At 58.1% G+C, this 16934-nt stretch overlaps 2 protein-coding genes across 2 annotated transcripts in view; one reads left to right on the top strand and one right to left on the bottom strand.

Moving 5' to 3' along the window:
- Positions 1-10483, bottom strand: part of LOC132808893 (E3 ubiquitin-protein ligase BRE1B-like) — a 40812-nt gene extending 30329 nt beyond the window's left edge. The window contains exons 1-8 of the mRNA XM_060822308.1: positions 10459-10483; positions 10162-10283; positions 7145-7291; positions 6067-6141; positions 5248-5367; positions 1881-2060; positions 665-800; positions 194-315 (exon numbers count right to left, since the gene is read on the bottom strand). Of these exons, the coding sequence (XP_060678291.1) occupies positions 194-315; positions 665-800; positions 1881-2060; positions 5248-5367; positions 6067-6141; positions 7145-7291; positions 10162-10283; positions 10459-10483 (927 nt within the window). The remainder of the gene's footprint in view (positions 1-193; positions 316-664; positions 801-1880; positions 2061-5247; positions 5368-6066; positions 6142-7144; positions 7292-10161; positions 10284-10458) is intronic.
- A 4728-nt stretch (positions 10484-15211) lies between these two features.
- The window catches only part of LOC132808892 (F-box/LRR-repeat protein 19-like), an 11871-nt gene continuing 10148 nt past the window's right edge, over positions 15212-16934 (top strand). Inside the window, exons 1-4 of the mRNA XM_060822307.1 lie at positions 15212-15357; positions 15526-15679; positions 16237-16384; positions 16627-16703. Coding sequence (XP_060678290.1) covers positions 15275-15357; positions 15526-15679; positions 16237-16384; positions 16627-16703 — 462 coding nt within the window. The 5' untranslated portion in view covers positions 15212-15274. The remainder of the gene's footprint in view (positions 15358-15525; positions 15680-16236; positions 16385-16626; positions 16704-16934) is intronic.

Genomic DNA, 16934 nt, shown 5'->3' with positions numbered 1-16934 from the left:
GAGCCCCGCACTGTGGGAGGGACAGCGCCGAGGGAGCCCCGCACTGTGGGAGGGTCAGCGCCGAGGGAGCCCCGCACTGTGGGAGGGTCAGCGCCGAGGGAGCCCCGCACTGTGGGAGGGTCAGCGCCGAGGGAGCTCCACGCCCCCGTGGGCGGGAGGGGGGAGTACACAGGAAGATCCCACTGGTCCTCACCTTGTTAATCTCGGTCTGCGCCTCCCGCAGTTTCCGCTTGTATCGCTGCACGTCCCCTTTCAGCTGGTGGTTGTGGTTCTGCAGGCTGTTGATGAGGTGACGCATCTCCCGGTTGATGGGACCTACCGCAGGGTGGACACGGTCAATCCCTCTCTGCTTCCTCCCACCAGCTCACACTCACAGACCCCCCCCCCTCCCTCCCCCACCATGAGAACGTGGCGTGGTCCCACTGCACTGCAGGCTGGAGGGGGCCCATTCCCAGCATCCCAGCCAGCCTGCAGGGGCAGCACATCCAGCGGAAAGCTTCCTCTATACCATTACCGACCCCCCCTCACTGCCACCATCAAACACTCCCAGGGACAGGGACAGCACAGGGTTGGATCCAGAGTAAAGCTCCCTCTACAGCGTCCCGATCAGAGACTCCCGGTGCAGTGGGAAGGGGGAATGCCGCGGGGGGCGTGTCGCCCGTACCTGCTTGCTCGTTGGCGGCGAGGTTCTGCTCGAACTCGATGCGCAGCATCTCGTATTCCTTGCGGACCTGTGCCAGCGTGTCCTCTAGCTGGATCACCTCAGTGCGCAGTTTCTTCTGGAGGTTCAGCTCGTCGCTCTGCCGGGAGGGGGAGGGGGAGGGGAGCACCGCGGGGGTTAGACAGCTCTCGGACCCCCTCCCCGCGCTCGGCGCGGACGCCGAACCCGTCCTCAGCACCGGCCGGCGCTCCTGCATCGGCGCACAGCCGGTACGTGTGGCCCCCACACCACCCACCCCCCTCCGTGGGGCGGATAATGCTCTGACTCCCCATGGCTTCGACCACCCTGAGTTTTAGTTGAGATGGCACCCCCCCCCCCACCCAACATCATCCAGGGTATTCCCTCACCCTCCCTGACTCATGCCTCGTCGATAGAGGGATAGGGCTTGGGGGGGGAAGGGGGCAGGGAAAGAGAGGGAGGGAGTCAGGAGGATACAGTGACGGTAACACCATTGAACGTCAAGGGGGCGATGGTTAGATTCTCTCTCAATGGGAACCCCCAGGATGTTGATAGTGGGGGAGGGGGGGATTCAGTGATGGTAACACCATTGAACGTCAAGGGGGCGATGGTTAGATTCTCTCTCAATGGGAACCCCCAGGATGTTGATAGTGGGGGGGAGGGGGGATTCAGTGACGGTAACACCATTGAACGTCAAGGGGGCGATGGTTAGATTCTCTCTCAATGGGACCCCCCAGGATGTTGATAGTGGGGGGGGAGGGGGGATTCAGTGACGGTAACACCATTGAACGTCAAGGGGGCGATAGTTAGATTCTCTCTTCTTGGAGATGGTCATTGCCTGGCGTTTGTGTGGTGTGGATGTTCCTTGCCCCTGGTCAGCCCCAGCCCGGATATGGTGCAGGTCTTGCCGCGTCTGGATTGTTTCGGGATCTGAGGGAGTGGTGCTGGGCACCGTTCAGCCATGAGTGAACATCCCCACCTTCTGATGGAGGGAAGGTCAGCGATGAGGCAGCTGAAAGACGGTTGGGGGGCCTGGGACACGAGCCCGAGGGGGTTGATGTGGACCCACCCCCCACCCCTCCCTTCCCCAGCCGAGCACAATCTGGAAGGCCATTGGCTGCTGCCCACACATCCAGCCGGCTCCCCTGCCCGGTCTGGGATCGGATCTCCCAGCATCCCTCAGTTCGCGCCCTCCCTGTACCTCCATGTGCTCTATCTGCCGAAGGTGGGCGTTCTTGGTGGTCAGGAGCAAGGCCCTGGCTTCGTCCAGCTGCGTCTTCACCTGCAGGCTCTCGTTGTACAGCAGCGAGAACTGGGACTGCAGGCACTTGTACTCCGGCGTCTCCTTGACCACGTCTTCCGGAATGTTCCGCATGTCTACCTTGAGAGACGGGGAGAGCGGAGCGGTTTCGAGTGACTCGAGCGAATATTGGGGGGGAAGGGGTGGAGGAAACACACGCGCCCGTCCCGTAGGGAGCACGAGAACTGAGCCCTGGACCTCAGGGGTCAGCAGCAAAGGAGAGGTGACCCCAACTGGTGACCTCTGCCCTCTCCCTCTCTCAAGAACTGCTACTGACGGGATAATCACCGCCCATTCTGGGACCGAGGGGGCAGAGTTTGAGTGTTACCCAACAACAGCACAGCACAGGCCCTTCGGCCCACTCAGGCTTCCCCTGAACTAAAAAGCCTTTTGCCTCTATGGTGTCCGCATCCCTCTATTCCCTGTCCATTCACGCGTCTGACCAGACGCCCCTCAAAGCTCATTCGCCTGCCTCTGACAACCCATTCCACACACTGACTGCTCGAAACAAAAAAATCCGACTCTCACATCTGCTTTCCTTTATCGGTCAGAGTATTGAGTACAGGAGTTGGGAGGTCATGTTGCAGCTGTACAGGACATTGGTTAGGTCACTGTTGGAATATTGCAGGCAACTCTGGTCTCCTTCCTATCGGAAAGATATTGGGAAACTTGAAAGGGCTCAGAAAAGATGTTGCCAGGGTTGGAGGGTTTGAGCTACTGGGAGAGGCTGAACAGGCTGGGGGGTTTCCCTGGAGCGTCGGAGGCTGAGGGGTGACCTTATAGAGGTTTATAACATCATGAGGGGGACATGGATAGGGTAAATAGACAAGGTCTTTTCCCCCTGGGGTGGGGGAGTCCAGAACTAGAGGGGCATAGGTATAGGGTGAGAGGGGAAAGTTATAAAAGGGACCTTAAGGGGCAACGTTTTCACCCAGAGGGTGGTACGGGTATGGAATGAGCTGCCAGAGGGTGTGGTGGAGGCTGGGACAATGACAACATTTAAGAGGCATCTGGATGGGAACATGGATAGGAAGGGTTTGGAGAGATACGGGCCGGGTGCTGGCAAACGGGACGCGATTAGGCTCGGAAATCAGGGCCGGCTGGGACCAAAGAGTCTGTTTCCATGCTCTACTCTATCTCCTTTAAACCCCTGCCCTCCATCCCCACCCCGGGGAGACGGTTTCTGACCACCCACACCTCAGAGGGTTTCGTAACCTCGTCTCAGGTCAAACCCTGTGTGTGATTTCCCCTTGGCTGACCCTCTCTCTCTCTCTCTCTCTCTCACTGATCTCTCTCCTGTCAAACCCTGTGTGTGATTTCCCCTTGGCTGACCCTCTCTCTCTCACTCTGATCCCTCTCCTGTCAAACCCTGTGTGTGATTTCCCCTTGGCTGACCCTCTCTCTCTCACCCCGATCTCTCTCCTGTCAAACCCTGTGTGTGATTTCCCCTTGGCTGACCCTCTCTCTCTCACTCCGATCCCTCTCCTGTCAAACCCTGTGTGTGATTTCCCCTTGGCTGATCCTCTCTCTCTCTCACCCCGATCTCTCTCCTGTCAAACCCTGTGTGTGATTTCCCCTTGGCTGACCCTCTCTCTCTCACCCCGATCTCTCTCCTGTCAAACCCTGTGTGTGATTTTCCCTTTTGTGCCAAGGGGTGTATGTATGAGTATTTGGAACAGCATCATTAAGTTGGGATGACCTGTCAGGCTTTCGGAGAGGTTAGCATTCTGTTCTCATTTGTTTGTGTTTCATTCGGTTATCTTGTAAATAAATTGTTTTCTTCAAAACTGAGCAGCTGCATCGCTCCTGAAATATCTGCTTTAGACCTACTTTAAAACAACCAGCAAGGTTAGAGTCTGGGCTACTTTGTTGAAATGTTCCCGGGGGTGGGGGTGTCTGGCCTGGTCATAACCGTGGCAATCAGAACCGATAGTGGCTCAGTGGTTAGCCCTGCTGCCTCATGGCACCAGCGATCTGGGTTCGATCCCAGCCTTGGGGTGACTATCTGTGTGGAGTTTGTACATTCACCCCGTGTCTGTGTGGGTTTCCTCCGGGTGCTCCGGTTTCCTCCCACAGTCCAAAGATGTGCAGGTTAGGGGGGGTTGGCCGTGGGGAAATTGTCCCGTAGTGCCCAGGGATGTGCAGGTTAGGGTGGATTGGCCGTGGGGAAATTGTCCCATAGTGCCCAGGGATGTGCAGGTTAGGGTGGATTGGCTGTGGGGAAATTGTCCCGTAGTGCCCAGGGATGTGCGGGTTAGGGTGGGATTGGCCGTGGGGAAATTGTCCCGTAGTGCCCAGGGATGTACTGGTTAGGGTGGATTGGCTGTGGGGAAATTGTCCCGTAGTGCCCAGGGATGATGTGCGGGTTAGGGTGGGATTGGCCGTGGGGAAATTGTCCCGTAGTGCCCAGGGATGTACAGGTTAGGGTGGATTGGCTGTGGGGAAATTGTCCCGTAGTGCCCAGGGATGTGCAGGTTAGGGTGGGATTAGCTGTGGGGAAATTGTCCCGTAGTGCCCAGGGATGTGCAGGTTAGGAACATTAGTCAGAGGTGAATGTAGTGTTATAGGGTAGGTGGGGGGGTGGGTCTGGGTGGGACACTCTCTGGTGGGTCAGTGTGGACGTGTTGGGCCGAAGGCCCTGTTTAAACACTCTGGGGATTCCAGGTAAAAAGGTGGAGGGCCATATTCGAGCAGCCACGCTGTGTGCCTTCTGTGACCACTTGGGCATGTTCAGGGAATGGTGGATCTGTTCTCACAGACTCTTCCCACAGCCTGGAACGCCAGAGAGAGAGGGGGGGAAAGTGCGTGAGAGAGAGAATGTGCATGAGAGTGCGCGAGAGAGAGAGCGCGCGAGAGAGAGAGCGTGCGAGAGAGCGAGCGCAGAGAGCGCGCGAGAGCGAGCGCGAGAGAGAGCGCGCGAGAGAGCGCAGAGAGCGCGAGAGAGAGAGCGCGAGAGAGAGAGCGCGAGAGAGAGAGCGCGAGAGAGAGAGCGCGAGAGAGCGCGAGAGAGAGAGCGCGAGAGAGAGCGCGAGAGAGAGAGAGAGCGAGAGAGAGAGAGAGCGCGAGAGAGAGCACGTTGGTGACCGGGTGAAGGGATGAAGGGATCCGGGTGGGGATGTGGAGCAGAGACCGTGAGGGAGTTTGAGGGGGGACCCAGGCGGGTCTGTTCCGGCTCCATTCGGCAGTGGGAGCAGAGGGGTAGAGGGTGCGCAGTGGGGTGACAGGTCCTCCGGACGCCTCGCCCTCCCGCTCCCCGAAGCAGCCTCACCTTCAGCTTCTCGTTCTGTCTCACGGCCTCCTGCAGCTCCTGCTCCACCTTCTCCAGCTCGGCCATTCGGCTGTTGGCCAGCTCCCTGTTCTCCTCCAGCTCAGTGCTCAGCATCTCAAACTGAGGGGGTGGGATGGAGAGACAGACGGGTCAGTGAGGGGACAGTCAGTGGTGTAATCACGGTGCACAGTCTCACATAACCCTCCCAGCCCGACCCTGACAGACATACAGAGCTCTGGCTGACCCAGCCCCTTGACCCCATTGCTGGTCACGCCCAGAGCTTCAGCAACCCCTTTCACCCCCCACCCCTCCCCCCACTTTTAAATTTGACGTGAGAGACGTTGGCTGGGTCCAGCACGTATGTCCCCCGCCCCTAGCTGCCCACCTCAAGAGGGTCAGGAGGTGGGCGAGCCACCATTTTGAATCACTGCAGTGTTCTGTGGGGAAGCCCCACAATGCCCCTGAGGGAGGGGCGTCCCAGCTACACTGAGGGAACGGCCGATATATTTCCCAGGGGCGGGCTGGGAGGGGGCTTCCCCCCGCCCACCGACTCTCTGGGTGCGGCAGTTTCTCCCCCCTCCCCACCCTCACACCCGCCCTGAGTCCTGATGAGCCTGGGGACGCCTGGGTCACCTCCCGCCCCTTCCCAGAAGCCACCAGGAGGCAGTCCAGGCACAGATGGCTGACGGTCTCCTGGGAGCGAGAGATCGAGGGAGAGAGAGCGCGCAGGCCCAGTTTACCACATGAGCCACCCTCGGGCGGGGAACTTCCTGACAGGAGGGCGGAGGTTGGAGAAGGGGGCCCAGGATTGGTGCCTACCTTGTGGATGTGCAGCGTGATCTGTCCGCCTTGGAATCCTGCCGGCCCACCTGACACATGATAGCCAGAGTTTAACTGCGAGGGAGGGAGAGAGAGAGAGAGAGAGAGAGAGAGAGAGAGATCACAGTTCACCTTCCTATCAGATACTGACGTGGTGGGGGAGGGAGGGACAGGGATTGAGGGCGATGGGGGAGAGCCCCAGAGGGAGGGAGGGACAGGGATTGAGGGCGATGGGGGAGAGCCCCAGAGGGAGGGAGGGACAGGGATTGAGGGCGATGGGGGGAGAGCCCCAGAGGGAGGGAGGGACAGGGATTGAGGGCGATGGGGGGAGAGCCCCAGAGGGAGGGAGGGACAGGGATTGAGGGCGATGGGGGAGAGCCCCAGAGGGAGGGAGGGACAGGGATTGAGGGCGATGGGGGGAGAGCCCCAGAGGGAGGGAGGGACAGGGATTGAGGGCGATGGGGGAGAGCCCCAGAGGGAGGGAGGGACAGGGATTGAGGGCGATGGGGGAGAGCCCCAGAGGGAGGGAGGGACAGGGATTGAGGGCGATGGGGGGAAGAGCCCCAGAGGGAGGGAGGGACAGGGATTGAGGGCGATGGGGGAGAGCCCCAGAGGGAGGGAGGGACAGGGATTGAGGGCGATGGGGGGAAGAGCCCCAGAGGGAGGGAGGGACAGGGATTGAGGGCGATGGGGGAGAGCCCCAGAGGGAGGGAGGGACAGGGATTGAGGGCGATGGGGGGAGAGCCCCAGAGGGAGGGAGGGACAGGGATTGAGGGCGATGGGGGGTGGGGGGGGGGAGACCCAGAGGGAGGGAGGGACAGGGATTGAGGGCGATGGGGGGAAGAGCCCCAGAGGGAGGGAGGGACAGGGATTGAGGGCGATGGGGGGTGGGGGGTGGGGGAGACCCAGAGGGAGGGAGGGACAGGGATTGAGGGCGATGGGGGGAAGAGCCCCAGAGGGAGGGAGGGACAGGGATTGAGGGCGATGGGGGGCGGGGGGGGGGGGGGGGAGACCCAGAGGGAGGGAGGGACAGGGATTGAGGGCGATGGGGGGGAAGAGCCCCAGAGGGAGGTGGTACCTGCTCCAACGCCTCAGCCAGGTGCCTGTTCAGCTTCTGCTCGCGCTTCCGGAGTTTCTCGATGTCCCACTGCAGGTCCTCGATGGTCGTCTCCATCTCAGAGACCTTGGTCTCTGCAGACTGCACCTTATCCTGCAGCTCGTTGTACTGTGGGGGGAGAGGAGGGGAGGGGGAGCCAAGGTGGGACATGGGTGAGACAGCCTTCTCTCTCTTCCCAACATCCCCCCCACCCCTCTGCCCCCAACTCAGCTCCCGACACACTCCCAGTCCATCTCTGGCAAATCTGCAGTGCGGAGACAGGCCCTTCGGCCCAACCCTATACTACACCTATCCCTTCCTTGTAACTTCCTGCCGAGTGAGTCCTCTCGCTCGGGAGAGGGATTGAGTCGAGTTTCGGAGCCCTGGGGTCATGCCGCAGCTGTCCAAGACTCTGCCGCGGCCGCACTTGGGAGTATTGCGTACAGTTCTGGTCACCGCATTCAGAATCATAGCACGGAAACAGACCCTTCGGCCCCACCCAGTCCATGCTGACCCGGATATCCCTAACCTAACCCAGTTCCCCGTTTGCCAGCACTTGGCCCCTCTCCCTCCAAACCCTTCCTGTTCCCCTCCCCATCCCCCTTTTCAATGTTGGCATTGCCCCCAGCCCCCACCCCTTCCTCTGGCAGCTCCTCCCACACACCCACCACCCTCTGGGGGGGATAAAGTTGTCCCTCAGCTCCCTTTTGGTCAGGACATGAGTGAACCAGATGGGGGGGGGGGGTTTTGTTTTTAACATCAGATTAGATTACAGTGTGGAAACAGGCCCTTCGGCCCAACGAGTCCACACCGACCCTCCGAAGAGCAATCTGCCCGGACCCATTCCCCGACACCGAACACTACGGGCAATTTAGCACGGCCAATTCACCCAACCTGCACGTTTTTGTGACTGCGGGAGGGAACAGGAGCACCCGCACGCAGACACGGTGGGGAGAATGTGCAAACTCCCCACGGAGAGTCACCCGAGGCGGGAATCGAACCCCGGTCTCTGACGCTGTGAGGCAGCAGTGCTAACCACCCTGCCACCCAACCTGTGATGCAGAATTTATTTTCTCTGATCACGTTTCCTTCTTCATTAAATCACTTCAAATCTACGCCCCCCCCGTTCCTTTCACAAGAGTCTTCTCGATCGATTTGTTTCACGTTTATGAAAGCTTTGGCCAAATCACCTCAGTATTTCCAGAACCAACAGTCCCCAACTTCTCCCAGTCATCCTCTTAACGGAAGGTTTTTCATCCATTTTGTATTCTTTCCAACGCGTTCATATTCATATTATAATGTGGTACCCCAAGCTGTACATGCTACTCTCGATGAGACTGGACAAATATACACATTCAGAATCACCGCCAACATATGACCCAAAACTGAAGCTCTGGATCCCATACCCAGGTCCCTCTTTCCAATTGTACCCCTAAGAAAGGATGCCGGATATCTGAAAGTGCTGGAGGAACTCGGAAGGTCAGGCAGCGTCTGAGGAGAGTGCAAGACAGACAGCTCACATTTTGAGTCCAATAGGGCTCTTTGGAACTGAGAGTGGCTGGAAAATGAGTGTTTTATTGTTAAAGCTGTTGACGGGGGAGGGAAGGGAGTGGAATTCATGACGTCGATGCTGAGAGGAAAAGACAAAAGGAGGGCTGATGGTGGTAAAGAAGATCAGCCATGTCAGATGGAATAGGAAATGGGTCTGGTCGGACAAGAGCAAAGTCAACACGTGAAAACAAGACCCGACTGGAGGATGGGACACATGAAACCAAGACGTGATTGGAGGACGAGGTAGATGAAACCAAGACGTGATTGGAGGACGAGGTAGATGAAAACCAGACGTGATTGGAGGACGAGGTAGATGAAAACCAGACGTGATTGGAGGACGAGGTAGATGAAAACCAGACGTGATTGGAGGACGAGGTAGATGAAAACCAGACGTGATTGGAGGACGAGGTAGATGAAAACCAGACGTGATTGGAGGACGAGGTAGATGAAAACCAGACGTGATTGGAGGACGAGGTAGATGAAAACCAGACGTGATTGGAGGACGAGGTAGATGAAAACCAGACGTGATTGGAGGACGAGGTAGATGAAAACCAGACGTGATTGGAGGACGAGGTAGATGAAAACCAGACGTGATTGGAGGACGAGGTACATGAAAACAAGACGTGATTGGAGGACGAGGTACATGAAAACAAGACGTGATTGGAGGACGAGGTACATGAAAACAAGACGTGATTGGAGGACGAGGTACATGAAAACAAGACGTGATTGGAGGACGAGGTACATGAAAACAAGACGTGATTGGAGGACGAGGTACATGAAAACAAGACGTGATTGGAGGACGAGGTACATGAAAACAAGACGTGATTGGAGGACGAGGTACATGAAAACAAGATGTGATTGGAGGACGAGGCAGATGAAAACAAGACGTGATTGGAGGACGAGATACTATCATCAGAATTGACCATGGCTTAATGGTTATCCGTCAATCTCTTAATTCCAGATAATGTTTTACTGAATTCAAATTCCACCAACTGTTGACAGTCACCGACTCTTCCCGAAGGTGGGGAATTTCAAGACTGGAGGGAGGTTTTTAAAGACAGAGGAGAGAGATCCAAAATAAAAAAGACACGAGGTGATTGTTTTTATATAAAACACAGATGATCGTCTGTGTGTGTGTGTGTGTGGAGCCAACGTCCTCCGGCATTCTTGGATGAGGGGACAATTACACGTTTGAAAAGATATTTGGATAGATACAGGAACGGGAAATGTTTGGAGGGAGCTGGGTGGGGAATACACAGGTGGGACGAGGTGAGTTCGGGCTTCTGCCCGGGATGGGCGGGATGACTCTGTGAAGCCGACCGACGGGCTGAGAGTTATTCTCAGCGCCTCAGGGCTGCTCTGGCCCCCTGCAAGGGCCCTACGGTGTCTCCTACCTTCAGTGGGCGGCGGGAGAGAATTCAGCAGCCTCCGAGAGGTGGGGCCCTTACCTCCATGGACATCTGGTGGTGTTTCCCCTGGAGCTGGGTGGTCAGGTCCTGCAGCCGCCGGTTCTCCCCCATCACGTCCTGGGTCAGGCACTTGCTGCAGTCCTGCAGGGAGGCTGCTTCCACTGGAATACAGGCACGCCGAGAGAGAGGAGGGAGGCAGCCGAGGGGGGAGATGGAGAGAGGGCAGGCCGAGGGAGGTGGGAGAGGAGGAGGGGGGAGAAGACAGGGCGAGACAGAGAGGGAGGAAGCCAAGGGGAGTGTTGGGGTGGGGAAGAGGCGGGGAGAGGCAATGGTTACATTCTCTCTTGTCAGAGATGGTCATTCCCCAGCACTTGGGAGACACTCATGGCCACTTATCAACCAAGATACAGGGCTATGGGGAGAGAGTGAGGGGACAGTGGGATTAGTTTGGGGACTGATACAGGGCTATGGGGAGAGAGTGAGGGGACAGTGGGATTAGTTTGGGGACTGATACAGGGCTATGGGGAGAGAGTGAGGGGACAGTGGGGTTAGTTTGGGGACTGATACAGGGCTATGGGGAAGAGAGTGAGGGGACAGTGGGATTAGTTTGGGGACTGATACTGGGCTATGGGGAGAGAGTGAGGGGACAGTGGGATTAGTTTGGGGACTGATACAGGGCTATGGGGAGAGAGTGAGGGGACAGTGGGATTAGTTTGGGGACTGATACAGGGCTATGGGGAGAGAGTGAGGGGACAGTGGGGTTAGTTTGGGGACTGATACAGGGCTATGGGGAAGAGAGTGAGGGGACAGTGGGATTAGTTTGGGGACTGATACAGGGCTATGGGGAGAGAGTGAGGGGACAGTGGGATTAGTTTGGGGACTGATACAGGGCTATGGGGAGAGAGTGAGGGGACAGTGGGATTAGTTTGGGGACTGATACAGGGCTATGGGGAGAGAGCGGGGGGACAGTGGGATTAGTTTGGGGACTGATACAGGGCTATGGGAGAGAGAGCGGGGGCAGTGGGATTAGTTTGGGGACTGATACAGGGCTATGGGGAGAGAGCGGGGGGCAGTGGGATTAGTTTGGGGACTGATACAGGGCTATGGGGAGAGAGCGGGGGACAGTGGGATTAGTTTGGGGACTGATACAGGGCTATGGGGAGAGCACGCGGAGGGCAGTGGGATGAGATTGGGGACTGATACAGGGCTATGGGGAGAGAGCGGGGGGACAGTGGGATTAGTTTGGGGACTGATACAGGGCTATGGGGAGAGAGCGGGGGACAGTGGAATTAGTTTGGGGACTGATACAGGGCTATGGGGAGAGAGTGAGGGGACAGTGGGATTAGTTTGGGGACTGATACAGGGCTATGGGGAGAGCGGGGGGGCAGTGGGATTAGTTTGGGGACTGATACAGGGCTATGGGGAGAGAGCGCGGGGGCAGTGGGATTAGTTTGGGGACTGATACAGGGCTATGGGGAGAGAGCGGGGACAGTGGGATTAGTTTGGGGACTGATACAGGGCTATGGGGAGAGCACGCGGAGGGCAGTGGGATTAGTTTGGGGACTGACACAGGGCTATGGGGAGAGCACGCGGAGGGCAGTGGGATTAGTTTGGGGACTGATACAGGGCTATGGGGAGAGCACACGGAGGGCAGTGGGATTAGTTTGGGGACTGATACAGGGCTATGGGAAGAGAGCGGGGACAGTGGGATTAGTTTGGGGACTGATACAGGGCTATGGGGAGAGCGGGGGGGCAGTGGGATTAGTTTGGGGACTGATACAGGGCTATGGGGAGAGAGCGGGAACAGTGGGATTAGTTTGGGTACTGATACAGGGCTATGGGGAGAGAGCGGGGACAGTGGGATTAGTTTGGGGACTGATACAGGGCTGTGGGGAGAGAGCGCGGGGACAGTGGGATTAGTTTGGGGACTGATACAAGGCTATGGGGAGAGAGCGGGGGCAGTGGGATTAGTTTGGGGACTGATACAGGGCTATGGGGAGAGAGTGAGGGGACAGTGGGATTAGTTTGGGGACTGATACAGGGCTATGGGGAGAGAGCGGGGAGACAGTGGGATTAGTTTGGGGACTGATACAGGGCTATGGGGAGAGAGTGAGGGGACAGTGGGATTAGTTTGGGGACTGATACAGGGCTATGGGGAGAGAGTGAGGGGACAGTGGGATTAGTTTGGGGACTGATACAGGGCTATGGGGAGAGAGAGGGGGGCAGTGGGATTAGTTTGGGGACTGATACAGGGCTATGGGGAGAGAGCGGGGGGCAGTGGGATTAGTTTGGGGACTGATACAGGGCTATGGGGAGAGAGCGGGGGGACAGTGGGATTAGTTTGGGGACTGATACAGGGCTATGGGGAGAGAGCGGGGGACAGTGGAATTAGTTTGGGGACTGATACAGGGCTATGGGGAGAGAGCGGGGACAGTGGGATTAGTTTGGGGACTGATACAGGGCTATGGGGAGAGCGGGGGGGCAGTGGGATTAGTTTGGGGACTGATACAGGGCTATGGGGAGAGAGCGCGGGGGCAGTGGGATGAGATTGGAGACTGATACAGGGCTATGGGGAGAGAGCGGGGGGCAGTGGGATTAGTTTGGGGACTGATACAGGGCTATGGGGAGAGAGAGCGGGGACAGTGGGATTAGTTTGGGGACTGATACAGGGCTATGGGGAGAGCACGCGGAGGGCAGTGGGATTAGTTTGGGGACTGATACAGGGCTATGGGGAGAGCACGCGGAGGGCAGTGGGATTAGTTTGGGGACTAATACAGGGCTATGGGGAGAGCACACGGAGGGCAGTGGGATTAGTTTGGGGACTGATACAGGGCTATGGGGAGAGAGCGGGGACAGTGGGATTAGTTTGGGGACTGATACAGGGCTATGGGGAGAGAGTGAGGGGACAGTGGGATTAGTTTGGGGACTGATACAGGGCTATGGGGAGAGAGTGAGGGGACAGTGGGGTTAGTTTGGGGACTGATACAGGGCTATGGGGAAGAGAGTGAGGGGACAGTGGGATTAGTTTGGGGACTGATACAGGGCTATGGGGAGAGAGTGAGGGGACAGTGGGATTAGTTTGGGGACTGATACAGGGCTATGGGGAGAGAGTGAGGGGACAGTGGGATTAGTTTGGGGACTGATACAGGGCTATGGGGAGAGAGCGGGGGGACAGTGGGATTAGTTTGGGGACTGATACAGGGCTATGGGGAGAGAGAGCGGGGGCAGTGGGATTAGTTTGGGGACTGATACAGGGCTATGGGGAGAGAGCGGGGGGCAGTGGGATTAGTTTGGGGACTGATACAGGGCTATGGGGAGAGAGCGGGGGACAGTGGGATTAGTTTGGGGACTGATACAGGGCTATGGGGAGAGCACGCGGAGGGCAGTGGGATGAGTTTGGGGACTGATACAGGGCTATGGGGAGAGAGCGGGGGACAGTGGGATTAGTTTGGGGACTGATACAGGGCTATGGGGAGAGAGCGGGGACAGTGGAATTAGTTTGGGACTGATACAGGGCTATGGGGAGAGAGTGAGGGGACAGTGGGATTAGTTTGGGGACTGATACAGGGCTATGGGGAGAGCGGGGGGCAGTGGGATTAGTTTGGGGACTGATACAGGGCTATGGGGAGAGAGCGCGGGGGCAGTGGGATTAGTTTGGGGACTGATACAGGGCTATGGGGAGAGAGCGGGGACAGTGGGATTAGTTTGGGGACTGATACAGGGCTATGGGGAGAGCACGCGGAGGGCAGTGGGATTAGTTTGGGGACTGACACAGGGCTATGGGGAGAGAGCGGAGGGCAGTGGGATTAGTTTGGGGACTGATACAGGGCTATGGGGAGAGAGCGGAGGGCAGTGGGATTAGTTTGGGGACTGATACAGGGCTATGGGAAGAGAGCGGGGACAGTGGGATTAGTTTGGGGACTGATACAGGGCTATGGGGAGAGCGGGGGGGCAGTGGGATTAGTTTGGGGACTGATACAGGGCTATGGGGAGAGAGCGGGAACAGTGGGATTAGTTTGGGTACTGATACAGGGCTATGGGGAGAGAGCGGGGACAGTGGGATTAGTTTGGGGACTGATACAGGGCTATGGGGAGAGAGCGCGGGGACAGTGGGATTAGTTTGGGGACTGATACAGGGCTATGGGGAGAGAGCGGGGGGACAGTGGGATTAGTTTGGGGACTGATACAGGGCTATGGGGAGAGAGCGAGGGGACAGTGGGATTAGTTTGGGGACTGATACAGGGCTATGGGGAGAGAGCGGGGGACAGTGGGATTAGTTTGGGGACTGATACAGGGCTATGGGGAGAGAGAGGGGACAGTGGGATTAGTTTGGGGACTGATACAGGGCTATGGGGAGAGAGCGAGGGGACAGTGGGATTAGTTTGGGGACTGATACAGGGCTATGGGGAGAGAGCGGGGGACAGTGGGATTAGTTTGGGGACTGATACAGGGCTATGGGGAGAGAGCGGGGGACAGTGGGATTAGTTTGGGGACTGATACAGGGCTATGGGGAGAGAGCGGGGGACAGTGGGATTAGTTTGGGGACTGATACAGGGCTATGGGGAGAGAGAGCGGGGGACAGTGGGATTAGTTTGGGGACTGATACAGGGCTATGGGGAGAGAGCGGGGGGCAGTGGGATTAGTTTGGGGACTGATACAGGGCTATGGGGAGAGAGCGGGGGGACAGTGGGATTAGTTTGGGGACTGATACAGGGCTATGGGGAGAGAGCGGGGACAGTGGGATTAGTTTGGGGACTGATACAGGGCTATGGGGAGAGTGCGGGGACAGTGGGATTAGTTTGGGGACTGATACAGGGCTATGGGGAGAGAGCGGGGGGCAGTGGGATTAGTTTGGGGACTGATACAGGGTTATGGGGAGAGAGCGGGGGGACAGTGGGATTAGTTTGGGGACTGATACAGGGCTTTGGGGAGAGAGCGGGGGCAGTGGGATTAGTTTGGGGACTGATACAGGGCTCTCTCTCTCTGTGGTACAGTCCTCTGCACTGCCCCGTGTGGGGTTGGGGTGGGGAATGGTTGGGGATGGGTTTACCCCTGAGTTACCCCTCTCTCTCCCTTCCCCCCACAGTTCTCCGTGGTACAGTACTCTGCAGTGCCCCGCGTGGAGTTGAGTTTTGCTGATTTTGCCAACGAGATGACAGACGTTAACCGGACCATCGCGGGCATCGTCCTGATGGAGAGCATCACCCTCACGGCCTACGCCATCAACTTCGTGATGTGAGTGTGAGGGTAGGGACTGTCTCTGTCTCTCTCTGTCTCACACTCACACACTCAGACTCACACACTCTCTCACACTCTCTCACACTCTCTCTCTCTCTCTCTCTCTCTCCCTCCGGCCGGTGAATAACTGCCCACCTCCTCCCCGACTCCCCCACCCTCCTGCAGCGACAACGTTTTCCAACCGAGCGCGGGAGCCAGGGACGATGCGGCCAAGCTGCTCATCGTCATCACTGACGGCAAGAGGTCCCCCGGGGACTTGGACCTGACCGCGGTCATCGCCAAAGCCCAGAAGGCCCAGATCATCCGCTGTGCTATCGGGGTACGATGGGCTTCGGGGCATGTGTGGGGGGGTGGTGGGGAGGTGGGTGGCGATGGGGGGAGGGTGGGAGGGCTGTCAGAACCCCCCATTCCAGCCGGGGGAGCAGCGTGGGAGGCGTTTCTCACTTCCGATGCTCCAAGTCTTGCAGCTGCTGACCTGCCCGGGAACGCTTTACACGGGTGGCCCACCCTCCCAGGGTAACGCTGACTCACCCCCCCACAGCGATTATCCTGTGTCCCATGGACGGGATGGGGGAGGATGGAGGGTCGGGGATTTGGTTGGGAATAGGGGAACGAGGCAGGAAGGTTGTGTATTAATGTGAGGGTGAGGGAGTGGAGTGAGTTCACGAGTCCCACAGTGAGTGTGTAAAGAGTGAGGGAGTCCTCCAGCGAGTGTGTAATGAGTGAGGGAGTCCCCCAGCGAGTGTGTACTGAGTGAGGGGGTTCCCCAGCGAGTGTGTAGTGAGTGAGGGAGTCCCCCAGCGAGTGTGTAAAGCCTTGTCCCCTCCGTGCACACCTCCCCACTCACACTCCCTCGGTCTCCCTCCCCTGGAGCAGGTAGGCAATGACTTCGCCAACGGGAGTGAGGCTGAGGCTGAGCTGAGGAACATCGCCTCAACCCCCGAGTACCTCATCAAAGTCCAGCGCTACGACGACCTCCACAACATCTTCGAGGGAATGAAGGCCAAGATCTACAACATCAAGGGTGAGCCCGGGGTTCCGATACCTCGGAGGGAGGGTCCCTCTCTTCCCCTCACTCCTACCTCCCACTCTCCCTCCAGATGACCCAAACTCTGGGAGAGAGAGAGAGAGAGACGCGGGGAGAGAGAGGGAAACCGCTGTCCAAGGGTAAAGGGGATAGCAGCGCGTTGACGGGCTGAGTGGCCACTCACATGAGAGTCTCACCTGCCCCGCACTGTCGGGGTTTCCTGTCTCCTTTTCCCGCAGGGACCCAAGGGTCGTCCAATGAGAGTTCATTCGAGATGGAGATGGCTCAGTCTGGTTTTAGTGTTCGGGTCACCGAGGTAATGGAGGGAGGGGAGGGAGGGGGTGAGGGAGGGACGTGAGGGGGTGAGGGAGGGGCGTGAGGGGGGGAGGGAGGGACGTGAGGGGGGGAGGGAGGGACGTGAGGGGGGGGGAGGGCGTGAGGGGGGAGGGAGGGACGTGAGGGGGTGAGGGAGGGACGTTGGGGGTGAGGGAGGGGCGTGAGGGGGGGGAGGGAGGGACGTGAGGGGGTGAGGGAGGGACGTGAGGGG

This window comes from Hemiscyllium ocellatum (assembly GCF_020745735.1).
Source record: "Hemiscyllium ocellatum isolate sHemOce1 chromosome 41 unlocalized genomic scaffold, sHemOce1.pat.X.cur. SUPER_41_unloc_9, whole genome shotgun sequence".
Classification (NCBI taxonomy): domain Eukaryota; kingdom Metazoa; phylum Chordata; class Chondrichthyes; order Orectolobiformes; family Hemiscylliidae; genus Hemiscyllium; species Hemiscyllium ocellatum.
Note: the sequence above shows the minus strand (reverse complement) of the source record. Positions and strands in the feature narration are given on the sequence as shown.